Source organism: Hypanus sabinus, chromosome 6, assembly GCF_030144855.1.
Source record: "Hypanus sabinus isolate sHypSab1 chromosome 6, sHypSab1.hap1, whole genome shotgun sequence".
Taxonomy (NCBI): Eukaryota; Metazoa; Chordata; class Chondrichthyes; order Myliobatiformes; family Dasyatidae; genus Hypanus; species Hypanus sabinus.
The window spans coordinates 46,084,505-46,104,188 of NC_082711.1; the positions used below are offsets into that span (position 1 = coordinate 46,084,505).

Genomic DNA, 19,684 nt, shown 5'->3' on the forward strand with positions numbered 1-19,684 from the left:
TCTATAGAGATGGGCAGAGCTGCAGTCATTCATCCAAATTTTAAAAAACTGACTGTTCTTGATCTGCATTTTATACATGGTGAAAAAGCTTTGGGATGGTAGAAAAGTACTTGTGTGCTGCAGAAAGGAGCAGCTAAAATGAGCCTCAGACCCGCTTTTTAACCATAGTATATATGTGATTCATCTCCATTGAATTTCTAGTCAAAGGTAACTGCCAGGATGTTGGAGGAGGCTTTAGAAATCAAAGGTAGATGGCTAAACTGTCACGTGTTGAAGATTGTTAAAGGCATGAATATTACTTGCCTCCTGTCATAGTGTTCCATTCCCAAGGCTTATCCAGTATTATTCATAATAATCATGTAATCTTCAGTGAACATCCCCATTTGTGAACTTGAGATTGAAGAAAGTTCATCAGTGAAATAACTGATGACAGTTGGGATTAGGAAACTGGTAGTGTAATTCTGGAATTGGGGCAATGGAACTCCAACAATCACCTTCCTTTATATGACATGTTTTCATCTAGTGTTGTGTTCTTCATTCCATCCTTTGAAGCCAGGATTGTCTGGACCTGCCAATTTGACTGAATTACATTCAGATGAATGATGACCATGGGCAGCAAATACAAGCTGTACTCTGTTGCAGTAAAAAATTGTTAATAGTATTTCTTCAAAGAAACAAACCAGGAAAGTAACACTGAGATTTAATGGACAATTTCACTGTCTTAATGGACGAATTTGATTATCTTAAATTACATTCAGTAAAGTAGACAACTTTGCATTTAACAAAGTATCGCGAAGATTGAAGTTAGTGCAATTTATTGATATATGGTTAAAGGTTAAAGTCTGTCCCAAGCATCATCAGGCCAGTGATTATGCTGGTTTCCGTGGCGTGAAGCAACTGAGAGTACAAGACTACCCCCTACCCACCATGCCCCCAGAGAGAACACCAGTCTATCACAAGGTTGACCCCTAGCATTTTGCCGGTACCCATTTTCAGCTGGGTGGACTGGAGCAATGTGTGGTTAAGTGCCTTGTTCAAAGACACAACACGTTACCTTGGCTGGGGCTCGAACTCACGACCTTCAGATCGCTAGTCCAACACCTTAACCACTTGGACACGTGCCACATATTTTTTATTGATATAGGTTGATGGCTAAACATTGTCTAATTGACTGGGCTCCTTGGCTCTACTTAAATACTTCTTGAAATACTTAAAAGGGAAAAAAAGTTGATAAAAGTTAAAAGCCAAAACCTCAAAAAAAAAGTAGCACATACATGGCGTGCTGAAGTGTCAGTTTAGAATCTGTACTTTAGGTCTCTGAAGAAAAGCTGATCTCATTATTGCCCATAATGACTGTGAATAAAGAAGCCATGTTAATATTAAATATCATCACCCATCATCTGAAATGAAAGCTGCATTTCTTCCTCTGTAGATGCCACTTAGTCTGTTGGGCATTTTGAGCATTTTTTGTATTTAATAAGTGATTCCATTTTATTTTCCCCACCTTAATTAGTGGAAGCAGTTACTGCTAATGGGAATGTGATTTTCCCTATCACTTGACGTCTAGGTTCACAAGTGTACATTCCACATGTACCTATACATTATGTGCAGGTGAGGCTTCGAAGTGAACTTAGTATTGTTCAAACACATAAATGTATGCTGAAGTCAGTGACTAGCAATGATAACTTTGGCAAATATCCTCCTCCCCCCAACCTCAGCTCCAACATCTAATCCAATAATTTTACTAAATTCTAACTGATTCTGGTTATTTCAGTGCAAATCGAACACAAGCAAGTAGGACCAGGAATAGGCCATCTGGCCATTCAATATGATATTGGCTGATCTGCCCTTGACCTCAATTTCTCTTGTGCTAGGCTCCACTTATCTCTCTGTCTCTGAATATCAAAAAAAAAATCCCTCTCCTTTAAATTCCTTTAGCATACAGTCTCCACAACCTGCAGAGTTTAGAGAATTCTAGCAATCTATTACCTTTGCAAAGACCAGTTTCTATGGAGCTCAGTTTTGAACAACCATCCCTTTATTATATAAATGTTCCCTCATTTGAGGTTTTCCCAATTTCAGAAAGATCTCAGTTTATATCTTGTCAAGCTCCCATAGGATCTTATATGTCTGAAGAAGACCACAGATTATTAATCTCCTAAATATAACAACTCAGTTTATTCCAGCCACTTGGGTTAGGCCAACCTCTCCAGCCCATGCATTTGCAAAAATAATTTGTTCTGGAACAAATTCTATGTTAGAATACCCTTTTAAAAAAAATCTGAATCAGGTTTACTATCACTGACATGCATCATGAAATGGTTGTTTTGTGGAATACTGAGATAATGCTCATGGGGTGGGGAGATTTGTGCCCGTGATGAAGCTATCTGATTCTCCAACCCTGTAGACCAAAACTGAACATAGTATTCTAGGTGTGGCTCACCTTCACCTTGTCCAAATAATTTACAGTTCTACCTCTTCCAAGAACAGAAGTTTAAACACAGTAGAACATATCTGATCAATCATTAGCAGGATCATGGATCCTTGCCAATATTTATCTAGCAAATAAAATTACTAAAATGGAAAGGACTAATACTTCTTTGCAGTTTGAGAAACTTCAGAATCAATACAGTAGTCATATCTCGAGCATATTTTAGCATGCATCTGTTAGTCAATTTGCCAAAAACACACAAATATCACTGAGCAGGATAACCACACCCAGACAGTTTTGTAATGAATAGTATCGAAGCACACAAGGCTGATAAGAATGAACAAATACTAAAAATGGAGAGAGGGAGGAAATGAGCTTGACCATTTTTAGGAACCAATATATGTGTACACACCAAACATTTGAACTTAATCATATTTTGGGAGCTCTTTCATGTTAGGGGTGTCCATTAGTTGAATATTTTTAACTTGGGGTCAAACTCTACATTGCAATTGTAACCATAATTCAAAATCCTTGGCTGTGAAAGATGCTACATGGGATTCAAATTCTTTTTCCTTCCTTGCTGTGGAGGTTGGAAGTGCAGAGCCAAAGACTACTCAACTCAACAATGTTTAATCTAATTATATTTTTATAAGGAGAAAATTGAAAGGGTAAAAGCAGATGATTTGAAGTATTCAAACTGATTCAGGCTCACCAACTATTGAAACAAGGCAAGTTTCGCTTTATAATCAGTTATCATTTTTCAGTTTCTGTCCAGTTCATGGAACTGCAGTTTCTCTTTTCTAATTTAATTTAGGTGATTTTTTTTTGTGAATATTGTCAGAGAAGTCTGGTACAAATCACCAGAGGCAAAGAATTCAGTACCACCAGGAAGTGAACAAGTTAGAGTACAGGTGCATCACAACAAATTGGAGCTAAATTCCCTCAAAACCATGGAGATCTATATTGACTTCAAGAGAAATGTGGGGAAAGAAATAAATATACATATTAAAGCTATTATGAACTCCATGGAGCATGTGGGGATCTTCCGATATCCAGGCATTCTTTCTTTCTTTTTTCTTTCTTTCTTCTTCTCTTTTTTTTTCTATAGGGATATGTTAGAGGGAGGGGTTAAGGGTTGATAATTTTTTTCTTTCTGTAACCTATTTGAAAATTCAATTAAAAAAATTTATAAAAAAAGAGAAATGTATGCCTCTCTCACTGACCTGCACATGCTTGTAGTTTCCTGAGACTTTCTGCATAACTGGGCTGCAATACTGAAATGGAAATCAGCAGGAAACACTGAAACCACAAACAGCAAATGACCAGAGACGTGAAGAACCTAGGCAAATTATAAACAGCTACTTCTGAAAATTTAGTTCTGTTTGGTCAGAGGAAATGCATCGTTCTCTTTAAAGGCATACTAATGTACATTTTTAATGTTCTTGTCAAGTAGGAGCTTCAAATAAGAGGATGATGAATACAGTTTAGTTATGGCATAGAGACATCTTTCCAGCCAAGTTGAAAAAAAAGGTTTGAGAAGAAATGCTGCAACGAAATGCAATAAAAAATTCTTGACGAGAAGTTAACTTTACTCAGCTCTAAATCAAGAATGGGTAGCACAATATTTCACCTTAACATTTGCAATTTATATATATCTAGCCTAGATAGATTGAACAGAAGCTTTATTTCTTTACTGGTACAATATGGGTAGCATAGAAAGACTTAAATCAATGCTGGGAGAGGGAGGAAGATCAATCACAGTGGTCATGGATGAATTGGGCCTTATCTGGGCAGGCCCAAGTGGAATTCCAGAATAACTTTAAAATCAAGTAGTACACTTGAAATATTGATAACATTTGAATTTAGAAGTCTTGAGTGAAAGGAATAATGGGGCTGACAATTATCATTCTATGTAAAATGGATGACATCTTTTTGGATCAGTCACAGATTTATTAACACTGACTTAGACGGTGTGAAATTTGTTGTTTAGTGGTAGCAGTATAGTGCAGACATAAAATTACCAATAATTACAAAATAACTAAAACAAAGAAAGGAATATCAGGTTTGGGTTCATGACCACTCACAAATATCTGTCAGGCACCGAGCCAGATATATAAACAAGCAGAAATAGAGGTATATGTACCAAATGCAGGCCTGGATACACCTCAATATTGTGGTCTGCAATATATCCAGACATGAGGTGTTATCCTATTGGGCACTGTTGTAGAAATTTCGACAAGGAAGACACAGGGCTCAAAATGGGACCTGATCATGGAAGTGAAGCAAGTAAACTGGAAGATCAGGGTCAAACCTGCAGACAAAATGGAAGCATTCTGTAAAGTTGTTAACCAATCTGTAAAGGAAACTATATTGTGTGCGCCATTGGCACCAAATTGGAAGCAGAACAAGTGCTTTACCTGAAAAGACACTTGGGCCCTGGCTGAGAGTAGAATGCAGATATTGCATCTCTCATGGCTGTATGGGGATGTGCCATGAGAAGGGAGTTAAACTAAACACGAATTGTGAGAAAGCTTTGCAGAACAGAAATCACTTTAATTCATCTTCCCACTCTTGCCCTGAACTCTGTCTTCAGCCTCCCACATCATTCCAATTAAGATAAACACTCGCAGTGCCTGCAGGCCTACGAACATCTACTTAGTACAAGTCAAGTTTATTGTCATTAAACTATATACACGTACATAGCATATACAATCATATGATACTATATGTATAGAAACAAGACAACATTTCTCTGAACCAGGGTGTAAGGCACAGTAGTACACACAATACACAAGAACTTAGGAAGGTAAGAATAAAATCTACAGATGATTCATGCATAAGTAACAAATAAAAGTGCATAAATTAAATACTGTAAGGTACAGAACAGATTAACCAGTGACACTTCAAATATGATGTGGCAGGATGTTCAGAAGCCTAATGGCCTGAGGGAAGAAACTGTTTTTCATTCTGACCATTCTTGTTTTAATGCAACGGAGTCTCCTGCCTGATGGTCGAAAGTCAAAGAGGATATTGGATGGATGGGTGGGATCCTTAACAATACTGAGGGCTCTGCAAATGCAGTGCTCCTAATAAGTTACCCCAATGGATGTCGGGAGACCCCTATGATCCTCTCAGCTGTTTTCACGGTCCTTTGTAGGGACTTCTGGTCTGATGCTCAGCTGCTCTCTTACCAGATGGCGACGCAACTTGCCAGGACACTCTCGATGGGGCTCCTGCAAAATACAATTAAGATGGGGGGGGGGGGGGGGGTTGGGAAACTTGCTTGCCTCAGTCTTCTTAGGAAGCAGAACTGCTGCTGTGCCTTCTTCTTCAGGGAGGTGATATTAAGGGATCGGGTGAGGTCATCATGATGTGAACTCCTAGGAGTTGGCTGTGGTCGGAGCTCCCAAAGTGCTGTACTGGCAAGCCACGGCACTGGAGGTTCATTGGCAGGAAGTTTTTCTTCCTTCTACCGTCTGCGTGAGATGATGGGCTGTCGGGACTTTGAGACTTTCTTTTAAACCATGCATGGACTGCTCTTTATCAGATTACGGTATTGCTTTGCACTGTTGAAACTATGTGTTATAATTATGTGGTCTTTGTCAGTTAGTCTTTTAACAATTATGGTATTGTCTGCACTGTTGAAACTATATGTTAATTATAACTATATGTAACTATGTGGTTTTGTGTAGGTCTTGTAGCTTTAGGTTTGTCTGATGGGTTTGTAGTTCCTTTCTGGGGAACGTGCTAAGACTGTAGCGCGATATTGATACGCAGCAGCCTCTCCGCACTCTGGATTGGGGATTACCAAACGTTACGTGGTTTTTCTTGTGTGGTCTGTTTTGCGCTTTTTCGTGATATCATTCCGGAGAACGTTGTCTCATTTTTTAACTGCATTGTATTTGTGGTTTATAAATGACAATAAACTGAATCTGAACTTGGTGCACTTAACTCTCTCTACAGAGGAGCCATGTATTTTCAGAACAGGATGGTTCATCCACACCTTCCTGAAGTCCACAATGATTTCCCCATGTTCAGGTTCAGGTTGTTCTTCTCATGTCAATCCACCAGCTGGTCCATCTGCTCTCTGTACTCCAATTCTTCAGCGCTACTGGTGAAGCCATCCACTGTTATGTCATCTGCAAACCTGATGACATGGTTTGAGCTGGATCCTGCGACACAGTCATGTGTCAGCAGTGTGAACAACAGCAGGATGAGTACACAGCATTGGAGAGCACCAGTGCTCAATGTAATGGGACAAGAGATGTCGCTACCACACACAGCAGTCTGGCACATGAGACCCGTTTTCCAGGTGGGACAGGATAGAGTGGAGGGTAGAGGCTATTGCATTGTCAGTGGACCAATGTGAGTGATAATCAAACAGAAAATGATCCACTGTATCTGGAAGTAAGGCTTTGACGTGCTCCGTGACCAGCCGCTCAAAGCATTTCATAATGGTTGATGCTGATGTCACTGGACGCCAGTCATTTAGGCAGGTTACTGTTATCCTCTTTGGGACTGGAATGATGGTTGCTGTCTTGAAAACACAGGGAACAATGGATTGTTTCAGAGAGATGTTGGTGCTGGACTGTATACTTTTAAGAACCTGACCTGGTATACTATCGGGCCCACAGCTTTGTGTGTGTTAACTCTAGCCAGGGTCTTCCTCACCTCAGCTTCAGCCACCCTGGGGAGGTGGGGGGGGGGGGGGTTGCTTTCCTCAACAACACTTTGTTCTGCACTTCGAACTGGACATAGAAGACATTCAGCCTCTCAGGGAGTGAAGCATCCTGGTCACTGATGTGAAGGGTAGACTTGTAGTCTGTAATCCTCTGAATTCCTTGCTACATGCACCTCATATCCTTGATACTGCAGAACTGGCTGTAAGTTCTCTGAGAATGCTGCCATTTCACCTTCCTGATGGAGCGGGAAAGCACAGTTCTTGCTTCCCTCAGAGCTGTTGCATCCCGGATCTGAAGGCAGTAATACAATCCCTCAGCCATGCATAAATCTCTGTGGTAAGCCATGGCTTCTAATTTGCCCTCAGCCTGATGTGTTTCGTGATGTTAACATCTTTCGTAGACTCCTCTATGTAGTTGGTTACAGAATTCACACATTCCTCAATGTTGACATGTTTGCCATAGGTAGCAGCCTCCTTGGACATTCTCCAGTTTATATTATCAAAGCAGTCCTGCAGTGCTGAGATTGCCCCCTCTGGCCAGGTTTTCATCACCTTTAGAACTGGCCTGACCCGTCTGATCAGTGGTTTCTATGCTAGACTTAACAATACAGGTAAGTGGTCTGAGGGTCCAATGTGGTGTTGAGGGACTGGTATGGTATGTTAGTAGAAACCAGGGCTCATGTATTTTCACCTCTGGTAGCAAAATCAACATGCTGGTGGAGTTTACACAGGACTGTTTTTTAAAGTTTGGATCATTAAAATCACCTGCAGTAATGAAGATAGCATTACGGTGTTTGGTTTGAAAGTCACTGATGTAGAGCTCACACAGTTCCTGGCCAGCATTAGCAGAGAAGAAATATATATGCCCACCAAAACAACTGTAGTGAATACTGAAAGTTGAGGAAACCACTCTGTTGTTCATAGATGTAGCTGTAACGTTTTTCCCCAATTTATGTCCATTTTCCCCCCTGTCTCTAACCACCCATTTTTAAAGTAATTGGTACTTTAATAGGTTTGTATGCGTCCTGTTAAAGATATTCCCTATGTTCTCTTCATCCTCCCGATTTCTGCAATGAAGCACTGTCCCTCACTTAACCAATTCTGATGAAGGGTTTTCAACCAAAAACATATGCTCCATTTCTTTTTCACTTATGTTGCTTAATTTGCAGAATAATAAAAATATTTTTTTGAAAAACAGGGACTGCACTTGAAACAAAAGAATTGCCTGTTAGATCTTGAAATATAGACCTACAATTGCTTGAAAGTGGCATTGCAGTTACTGTAGATAGGGGTCGTAAAGAGAGCTTTTGGCACATTGGCCGTCATAGTTCAGAGTATTGAGTACTGGGGTTAGGATGTTATGTTGAAGTTGTACAAGACTTCGGAGAGGCCAAGTTTAGAACATTGTCTGCAGTTTTGGTCACCGACCAACAAGAAAGATGTAACAAGATTGACAGAGCAGAAAGAAAATTTACAAGGTTGTTGCCAGGACTTAAAGACCATAGTTACAGGGAAAGCTTAGAAAGATAAGGACTTTATTCCCTGGAGCATAGGAGAATGCAAACTGATTTGATAGCGATACAGGACATAGAAATTTACAGCACATTACAGGCCCCTTGGCCCACAATGTTGTGCCAATCACGAAACCTACTCTAGAGATTTCCCTAGCACGTAGTCCTCTATTTCTAAGCTCCATGTACCTATCTAAGAGGCTCTTAAGAGACCTTATTGTATCCGCCTCCACCACCACCAGTGGCAGTGCATTCCATGCACCCACCACTCTCTGAAAAACTTGCCCCTGATATCCCTTATTTCCAAGCACCTTAAAACGATGTCCCCTCGTGTTAGCCATTTCAGCCCTGGAGAAAAGCCTCTGGCTATCCACACGATTAATGCCCCTCATCATCTTATACTCCTCGATGTAAAATGATGGGGTAAATGCAAATAGGCTTTTTCTACTGTTGGGGGAGACTATAATTAGAGGTCATGGGTCAAGGATAAAAGGTGAAATATTTAAGGGGAACCTGAGGTGGAACTTCAAGTTCATTATCATTCATCTATATACACGTATGCAGCTAAATAAACAACGTTCCTCTGCGACCAAGATGCACAACACAACACATACATCACATACAGTACAAATATTAACAGATAAGTATTCTGCAGATATACAAGATGACACAAAATGCATATGACATGTAGTTAAATACACATCACTATTACTGTTACAGGCACTGCCATAAATGATTCATACTGGGTGGTAACAGGGTGATCAGAAGTCTCACAGCCTGGGGTGAAGAAGCTGTTACACAGCCTAACATTCTTTGTTCTCATACTATAGTACTTTCTGTGTAACGGTAGGAGGTCAAAGAGATTGTGGGGTGGATGGCAGGGGTCTTTGATAATGCTGAGGCTGTGGCAAACACAGTCCTTCTGGTTTATGTCTTGGATAGGAGAAGGGAAGAGACCCTGATGATTCTCTCAGCAGTCTACACAATCCATTGCAGCATCCTCAGAATCAGGTTTAATATCAGCAGCATTATGTTGTGAAGTTGGTTAGCTTTGCAGCAGCAGTACAATGCAATACATAATAAAAGAGAATTTTTTAAAAAATGGATTACAGTAAGTACATATATTAAGCAGTTAAATTAAATAAGCAGTACAAAAATATAAATAAGAATGTAGTGAGGTAGTGATCATTTCTAGTGAGGGTCAGCCTGCCCCTTCCTGAATTCACAATCATCTCTTTAGTCTTATCCACGTTGAGACTCTAGTTGTTGTGTTCGCACCAGTCCACAGGCCGCTCTACCCACTCTCTGCTTGCCAACTCATCACTGTCGCTAATGAGGCCAACCACTATGAACTTAATGACTTCTTCACTCAGTGAGTAGTGAGAGCGTGGAACAAGCTGCTAGCAGAAATGGTGGATGCAGGTTCTATTGCAATATTTAATAGAAGTTTAGATGTACTGTACAAGGATAGGAGGGGTATAAAGGGCTATGTTCCAGGTGAGAGTTGATGAGACCAGGCAGAAGTGTAGTTCAGCATAGACTAGATGGGCCAAAGAGCCTACTTCAGTGCTCTTTCACTCTTATCAGGCCAGCTGAAGCCTAGATAGTGTAGCAAAGAGGTTTACTGACAACATGGCTAAAAGAGGAACTTAAAAAGGCACAAAATGAAACAGGGAAAAAAACTGGAGAGAAAATGTAGATTCAGATTGACAGGACAGTAAGATTTTGGGAAAATTTTGCTTGGTGGGCAAGGAAAAGGAAAGCATATAATCAACAGAGCTGAGATTAAAACCAGACATTATCCAGTAATTCTTTAACACTTACTAAGAGGAATGTTGGAAGGAGGTAGTCCCTTGTCTTTGTATGCCAGAATATGGAAACGTAAAATCCACGGTTATATTCAGACATTAATTTGGTACATTCTTTTTTAACTTTTCGCTGATTTCACAAAGTAAGTTATTCCCATTACATTAAGTTGAATTCACTTAGCTAATTTTTGACAGAAAATCTATTTAACTAAGGGAAAACACGAGGAAATCTGCAGATGCTGGAAAGTCAAACAACACACACAAAATGCTGGTGGAACACAGCAGGCCAGGCAGCATCCATAAGGAGAAGCGCTATCGACGTTTCGGGCCAAGACCCTTCGTCAGGACTAACTAAAAGGAAAGGTACTAAGAGATTTGAAAGTAGTGGGGGGAGGGGGAAATGCGAAATGATAGGAGAAGACCGGAGGGGGTGGGATGAAGCTAAGAGCTGGAAAGATGATTGGCGAAAATGATAGAGCTGGAGAAGGGAAGGGATCATGGGATGGGAGGCCTCGGAAGAAAGAAAGGGGGAGGGGGAGCACCAGAGGGAGATGGAGAACAGGTGGGGAGAGGGGGAGAGGGGGAGAGGGGGAGAGGGGGAGAGGGGGAGAGGGGGAGAGGGGGAGAGGGGGAGAGGGGGAGAGGGGGAGAGAGGGAGAGAGGGAGAGAGGGAGAGAGGGAGAGAGGGAGAGAGGGAGAGAGGGAAACAAACAACTAAATATGTCAGGGATGGGGTAAGAAGGGGAGGAGGGGCATTAACAGAAGTTAAGTCAATATTCATGCCATCAGGCTGGAGGCTACCCAGCCGGTATATAAGGTGGTGTTCCTCCAACCTGAGTGTGGCTTCATCTTGACAGTAGAGGAGGCCATGGATAGACATATCAGAATGCGAATGGGATGTGGCATTAAAATGTGTGGCCACTGGGAGATCCTGCTTTCTCTGGCGGACAGAGCGTAGGTGTTAATGTTTCACAGCAGGCAGGAGAATGGGATTAATAAAAAAAAAATAAGCAATGATTGAAGAGTGAAACAGATTCAATGGACCCAATAGCCTAATTCTTCTCCTGTATCTTATGGTCAAATAACATCTAGGATTTTTGGAGTGATGTCAGGATACCCTTCATACCCAAGTATACTTTTTCCACCACAACCCCCATATCCAAACAAACTGAAGAACAGGTGCCACAAGACGCAAATGGAATTACATTCAGAATGTGCTCAAATTTAAAAGCCTCTTCTCAAATTTTTGGATTGTTATCCAATGCTAGGAAAGTCACACACAGATTGACACAATGACACTGAAGACAGTATTATACATTTGATAAATTAAGCCAGTAAATCAAAGATCATTACCATTTGTACTTGCCAATTGGATCCCAGAACCCAGGCCTAGAGGTGTTGCAGGGCCCCAAGGTTGCTTGCTTGTAATAACTGTAGAACTTCAGCATAAGCTCATTTGATGGTTGAAATGAACCTATTTAATAAAACATTTCAACTTATATTACAAATGGAAAACTGCAAGAAAGCTATCAACAAACTTAAGTAACAGCAGATTGTAATGGTCATCAGCTGCCTAATCTAATTGGTACATCAGCTGTTTCTAGTAAACAGATATTAATTCATGTGTGACCCATAGATCAGTCATATGCAGCTAACTGGGAATCTGTGCCTAATAGATGATTTTTTGATTCGTAAATTAATATTTAGTAACACAGGCCATCGGATGTTTCCCTTCACTAATCTTGCTCAGAAAGCACATGCAAGGACACTTCCATCCATTGTATATTGTCTATTAGAAACCAGGAAAAATGTTTCTTGAATGTTCAGCCTATTTGAGGTAATTGGTTTTTGCTATCCACTGAAACATTATTTAATACAGGTTAAATCACAATTTAAAATCTTATATACTTTTCTGGATTTCATGACAATGAAACTCAAAAATATTGCTGCCCAAATTTTACTGCCCAAGTTACTTTGCTGCAGTAACATCTTGAAATCAATATTTTTTAAATATGTAGAAGCTAGAATTGAAAATAAACCGAGAAAACTGTAAAGGGTACTTAGCAAGTCAGACACCATTGAATGCATCCAGCAGTGTGAGTTTTTAATTGGATAGGCTGGTTGGGGGTATGGTTGCTGGAAAGATATGTATTTAGTGCCCATTCCTAATTGCTCGCTGGAAGGTGATGATGAGCCACCTACTGAAATACTGTAGACCATTAACTTAAAATGCAACTACACTAAAGTTAGGTAAGGGCTTCTAAGGATTTTGACCCAATGAATAATTGTCAATTTATTTCCCGATAATAATGCTGAGCAACTCCATGGGCAACTTGCAGGTGGTGACTGTTATCGAAGGGCACCAACTTGGGAACTGCAGTCAGGACTTGGCAATTTGTCATAGTTCATATTAAAATTGCACAAGCTGTAACAATATGCTGTTAGTGAACAGAATGAGAGCTTAAAGCTGCAGCTGTGGATTTGAATATTGCAATTAACAGCAAACAACCCTCTTCAATGTGGCTGGGCTGGGGGGGTTCAACTTATCTCATCTTTGAATATAGTCATTAGCAACCCCCAATGATCTTTGGGGTGAGAGTTCCAAAAATTCACAGCCCGCGGAAATTTCTGCACAACTTTATCTTGAGGGATTATCCCTTACTCTGCAAGCCATACTCTAGATTTCACCTTCAGGGGAGAAAAAAACATCCTCTCAGCTTTGCTTATCAAGCCCTCGCAGAATTCTAGATTTCATGAGACCTTCACTTGAGCACTCAAAGCCTTTTCACTTTCTACAAAACTCCTCAGAAGTGACATGGCACAATCTCAGCAAAATCAAGCATTTAATATCGTCTAGGAAAAAAAAACAGCCCACTTAACTTTCACCGCATCTACCATGCAAAATGCTCATTGCCTCTGCCACTGTGTGCCACAGTATCACTACAATCACTCGCTCAAGTTACTCCAGCAGCATCTCCCAAACTAGCAATTTCCACTTCCAAACTGGGAAGGCTGAGGCAAATAATAGCTCATACAATTGGAAACATGTTACTGTTTTTTTTTCATATTCCCAGCAACAGGTCCTGGAACCTCTTGTCCAACAGCACCATGGATGTACCTACACTAAAAAGACCACTGCAATTCAAGGTGGCCACTACCTTCAAAGGCAAATAGGGATGAATAAAAAATGCTGGCCTTGTCTGCCAAATTCTTCCTGATAAAATAAATAACAAAAATTCTCCTTATTCTCAGATGCAATAAACACAGGTCCAAATATTAACTTTGCATTGGATGCACAGACTCATAAATTCCTCTGTACAGCATCATTTTGTAGTTTCTCTCCAATTACAGTATTTTTATTTTTCCTGCCAAAATGGGTAACTTCACCCATTTATCAATCTTCAACCTGATACTCTTTCCCACTTTGCTTAAGCTGCAGACCCTTATGTCCCTCTTACCCACCTGCACTGAAAAGAAACTCATTGTGTGATGTTCTCCATTAACCACAACTATTTTCCTTTGTGCTCAAGAAGACTGCAGGCAGTGGTTAAACTAAGTTTAATTGCTGCTTGAAGGTTCAGCTCTCTTGTCTGTACTTTATTTTATTACAAAGCTAAAAATTGTATTTCAAAAAATAAAATGTATAAAATACATGCAATAAATAAAAAAGTATATGGCTTTTTTTACATTCATAGAGTAATTTAGTCAATACATTGATAGTGTTATGGCTCTAAATATATACATAGCATTAGCACGTTATATACAGAGTGTAGCGGTGTGCTACACGCAGCGCTAAAATTACGACACGGAGTCGGTAACTGCAGTCGAAGGAAAAAAACTTTATTCGAAAACTTCAGCCTCACTTTTAAGCCTCTGTCAACCGGCCCCCCATGGCGCAGAGGCTCCAAAGCTCTGTGCTCGCAAACCCCCGTAGGCTATCTAATTGTGAGTCGGTTCGGATACGCTAGGAAATGGGTCGCCACAAGAGCACCTTTTGCGACACCCTGGGACAATACGAATTTCAAGTATTTGAGAGGCTCAACACAGGGCTCAACCCTTCAATATCTACTGGCAGAAGGAATTTAGACTGTAGTCCTTCAACACAGAACCCTTGCACTGATTGCACCAAGATTAGGTGCACGCATCTCTTGGCATGTATAGTTGTAATCTGGAATGTGCCAGTCTGCAAAACTCCCTTACAAATATCTCGTTTTACTGGAAGAGTAACAAGTTTGGGCAGACCAAGGTGTATATTTCACTGAGGTGATGATCTTACAGCAGTACTTCATGCTTGTCTTGAATATATCTGCACTCAATATTATAAATGTAGCCTAACAAAAGTTTTATACATCTGCAACATGACTTCCTGACTTTTACACACCTCAATGGGCAAATGTTAGTATGTATACCCTCTTTACCAGTCTTCCCACTTGCATTGCTGCTTTCAATGAGATATACACTTGAACCCCACAATCCGTCTCTACATTAATGTTCCCCAAAGTCTTACCATTTACTGTATACTTCCCTCTTCCATTTGACCTCCCAAAATACAACACTCACACTTGTCTGGATTAAGCTCTAGCTATTTTGCTGCCTACATTTCCAACTAATCTATATCCTGCCAAATCATTTGACAAACTTCCTCTGACAAAAAGTATAGCATTATACAAGCAGGATACTACAGTAATGGACTACATTATTTCCAAAAAGCCTCCATAACTCTGCAACATAAATACCATGCCAGCGTTTTGTGATCTATAGGAGCTAACTTCTACATTGCCAGCAATGAACACAGATTTGAATAACATATGCACATCTATACTCACATCATTCTACAGAACTACTGTAGAGAACACCCTAATGGCATTGAACATTGTGGCAGACAGGAGCCTCTACAGTGGGTAGTCAACACTGCCCAACACTTCACTGGCATCAAGGGCAGAAAGGTGCTGGGAAAGGACCAATAACGTCACGAAGGATCTCACCCAACCTGTTGATGGACTAGCTGTCCCACTCCCATCGGGGAGGAGGCACCATAGCATCCACACCAGGACCACCAGAGTCAAAAAGTCACTTTTCACATGCAGTAAGGCTGATCCATTAACCCAACCCTGCAGCCCCCCCCCCATCCTGTGCCTAACGTCACTTTATGGATATTCATTCAATGTATATAAGTTATCTTATGCATTTATATTTATTGTGTTTTTTAAATTATCATTGCTTCCTTTATCCTATTGTATTTTTTTGTGCTGCATCGGATACGGAGTATCAATTATTTTGTCTCTTTTACATTCCTGTATTGAAAATGACATTAAACAATCTTGAATACTATCTAACTTCACTTAAATGCATCTTGACTCTACAGTGCAATTATTCAAGAGTTCTACATTCTGACAACATGCACCTTTAATTTATAATATTTATTATCATTATATATTCAGGATTCTTATATTCGAGGCTCCCTCACATTGTACAGAAAAAATGTAATGAAACTTTCAATGAACTTTAAGGGGAAATGACTTAAAACTCCATCACTTCATTCTAATTCTTATGTCCTAATCGCAATTTTTTGCACTTTTTATCGGTGCCTCGATTATGCTTTCCCAGTATGCACACAGAAGAAAATAATATCATCAAAAGATGTCCCAAGCATATTAGAAATAATTCCAAATTTGAGATGTAGTGTTACTAAGCCTACAGTAACTAACATTAGTTACAATGACGGCGGCTGTGAGTGAATTACCCCCTTCTGTCAGTTTCCCATGTGACGATTTTGCATGATCGACACATCCAGCTAGAGGACAGGACGAGCCATATTCAATTTTATACACTGCAACTCAAGGTTCACTTGATAATTTCAGGTAACAGAAGAGATAATGAGGGATACTGGAAAGGAAACAAAAATATCCTAATGTGTGAGGTTATAACTAGATCCAGCTGTCACAAAACTGCGTAAATGCAATGTTAAATCCCCACACTCCCCTTACTACATGAAGGAAGAAAAATGTTTTTCACCGTTTTTAGGTAAACTCTGAATAACACTGACAGCAGCTTCAAATCTTCTCTCGTAAATGGATTTGGTATCCGCCATATTTTGCAGACGATGAGTGTCCAAACTTCGAGTTTATTTCCCCTCCCAAAACTTGACTTTAAATGAAAAGCAAACAAACGACTTATAAACAAAGTAGGCCCGTGCACGATTCCGGGACGGAACACGGGATAATGACCGGGTACAGCTTCTACACTGTTACCCGGCGGCAAAGGGCTGTAATAAACACAATGTCAGTAGCGAGTTGTACACCCTGACATAATTACAAAACGCTGTCTATAATCCGCTTTTAGATTATGCGATCCGCAGAAAAATGTCTGGAGCTATCCGCAACATCGCCAGAGCCGATGGAAGACGCCGCGCGGCCCCCTGGGAGATGTGGTTTAAATTGTCTCCGTGTACCCGGATTTAACCTGGAATTTTGACTAGTGTGGACTACAACTCCCGGCAGGCTCTGCGTGGTATCGGCCCTCCAGCTGCTAAGTGGTCTTAAATCTTTTTGGAGATATAAAAGGAGAGGAAGCAATATTTTACCAATACCAGCATATACCTTTGTAGGATAATTCCTACAAAAGAAGCATCACTTTATATTAGGAATACTAATTGAAGCATTAGCGAGATTCCCCGATCTTTTGAAAGAAATAGTGCTATGGTATTTTCTACTGTCTCATAACCTAGCATACTTAATTTTCCGATATATTTTATGTCTCATACAAAGTTAAATACGTATACCAATTCAGCACATCCTTTGCACTGTAAAGCATCTCAAAGCATTTCAAAACACCATCAAAACTGCTTCTGCATACTCCAAATTCATTGCAAAGATAAACAAACCAGCATCATTACCTTCTCCACTATCCCCCGTGGGGAAGAACTACTTAAATTTGGCCTGCTGCATTGGGAAGATCCTGTCACTTGCTGGACACTAGCTCCCAAAAAGGACAGCCAAATCCAAGCTATCCCAGGAGGGCAGGGGGAGAAAAAAATTAATAGTTTCAGAAGTTCAAAGTTATTATCAAAGACATATACAACCCTGGGATTCATTTTCTTGTGGGCAATCATAGTAAATACAAGAAATACAACAGAATCAATGAAAGATTGCACCCAGCAGGACAGACAACAACCATAAATCAATAAGTAAGTAAATAAATAATCAAACAATAATTATCAAGGACTTGAGATGAAGAGTTCTTGAAGGTCTGTCCATAGATGTGGGAACAGTTCAGTAAAATGTGGGACGAGTAAAGTTAATCCCTCGGTTCAAGAGCCTGATGACTCGGGTAATCCTCAATTCCTTGGAGAAATGTAACATTCCCAATGATTTTAAGGAACCTTTAGTCCAGGACAACTCAAAGTGAAGGAGGAATGTTGCAGATGGTACAGAGTAGCTTGTATTGACTGTGAGAAAAGCTGAGAGGATCATTGGGGTCTCCCTAACATCCATCAGGGACACTTAACAGAAGCGCTGCATATGCAGGGCCCTCAGTATTAGTAAGGATCCCACCCACCCATCCATCTAGCATCCTCTTTGACTTTTGACCATCAAATAGGGGACTCCGATGCATAACACGAAGAATGGTCAGGATGGGAAACAATTTCTTCCCTCAGGCCATAAGGCTTCTAAACTCCCTGCCATTTTGCCTTCAAAGTGCCATTGGTTATTCTTTTCCGAAACTTACAATATTTAATTTTTGCACTTTAGACTTCAAATTTTCAAAAAACTTTCGATTTTTAAAAATTTCATATAAATTATTTGTGAAAAATCTCATACTTTAAAAATATAATCAAGTTGTGGATGGTACAAGCATGCAAGTGACAAGTTTAATCACATTAAACTTCATAATCAAATTTGAATGTAAGACAAGAACTAAAGCTGCAGAGACATGATTCAAAAGCACACAGAAGAAATTCGAAACTGCTATTCATTTACCTTAGGGACTGAAACTTGGGTTTACTTTTTTAATGCCTGAAAGAAAAACTTGAAAAGCAATGTGTCTCAAATAATGGGATGTACAGCGAAACAAAATTGTGAAAGCATTGCCAACCTATCTATCTCACTTCCAAACAGTAGTTACCAGCTGATATGAGATGGATCTGGAATCCTGACTGGTTCAATCCTTAAGCAAGGAAAAACACAGATAGCAGCTGTGATTGGGATTGTGTCATAGAAATTAATGAGCAAACTTGTTAGCTTCATCATCTGGATCCGACTGTAAATATTGATGCTGAAGGTTTTTATGTCTGAAAGAAAGAGTGCTTTGGATGACTTCAGGATCTCCCAAAAATTGTTTACAGCTAATGAAATGCCTTTGAGGTCTTATGTAGGAACCATGGTAATCAACTTGCTTCTAAAAAGCTTATATTTTTGTTACATAAAAAGCTAACTCTTTTTTTTATAATGACGTTGTTGAAGGATACTGGGGATGATCAGAGATAATGTGAGCAAACTCTTTCAGTTACTTGAGAAGACGCAATGTGGTTTAGTTTACTGTTTCAGTCCAGCAATAGAATCTTGGATTATGGAGGACTTACTGAACATTCTATAGCATTTTATTTTTGAATTGCTGTAATAGGACTTGAATCCAGACACTTGACTCAGAAACAGGCCCATTAGTTTCTATTTTCTCAGCAATGGAAGACTGCACTTCTGCAATTTATTTGAAATAGTTGTTTAAAGGAACAAGACTGGCAGGATCATACATTCCATTGCTGTTCTGGTAAAGCAATGTAGGAGCAAAACCTGTCCGAACTTGCACTAATTTTACTGATTATTGTGTTGTTGCATTGAAGACTATAGTTAGGATCTCTGCTTGAAGTCAAAGGTTTCTTTTTGTTTCATCTGGCACTCTACATTTTTTTCTTCTTTTGTGTTGTAATTACATTCTATTTCTGAGAATTCAGCAAGACTCACATTCCTGGACACATTGAGCAAGTTGGATACTTAAGGATTATTTTCTTTTGTCTGGTGTAATAATAACTGACATTATCTCATTAGTAATACCTTGTCATATGTTTTTAATCAAGATAGAAAACAATCAAAGGGATATGCAAAAATATGTAGTCAATTGAAAAAAACGGTACTAAAAATTGTGCAGAGGATCAATTTAAATAAAATATTATATAAGTTGAATTATTTTTAGAATTCCCTACTGTCTAATCCTTAAATTAATAAATATATATGTGCACTGAGTGCACCATAATGAG

General features: G+C 39.7%; 1 protein-coding gene across 3 annotated transcripts in view; it reads right to left on the bottom strand.

Moving 5' to 3' along the window:
- Positions 1–19,684, bottom strand: part of acbd5a (acyl-CoA binding domain containing 5a) — a 98,646-nt gene that overhangs the window by 45,034 nt on the left and 33,928 nt on the right. Inside the window, exons 1-2 of one of the 3 annotated variants that reach the window (XM_059972045.1) lie at positions 16,447–16,865; positions 11,785–11,905 (exon numbers count right to left, since the gene is read on the bottom strand). In XM_059972045.1, the coding sequence (XP_059828028.1) occupies positions 11,785–11,905; positions 16,447–16,522 (197 nt within the window). In that variant the 5' untranslated portion in view covers positions 16,523–16,865. Of the gene's footprint in view, positions 1–11,784; positions 11,906–16,446; positions 16,866–19,684 lie in introns of those variants that run through there. The other 2 variants (XM_059972047.1, XM_059972046.1) reach the window with 2 other exon arrangements.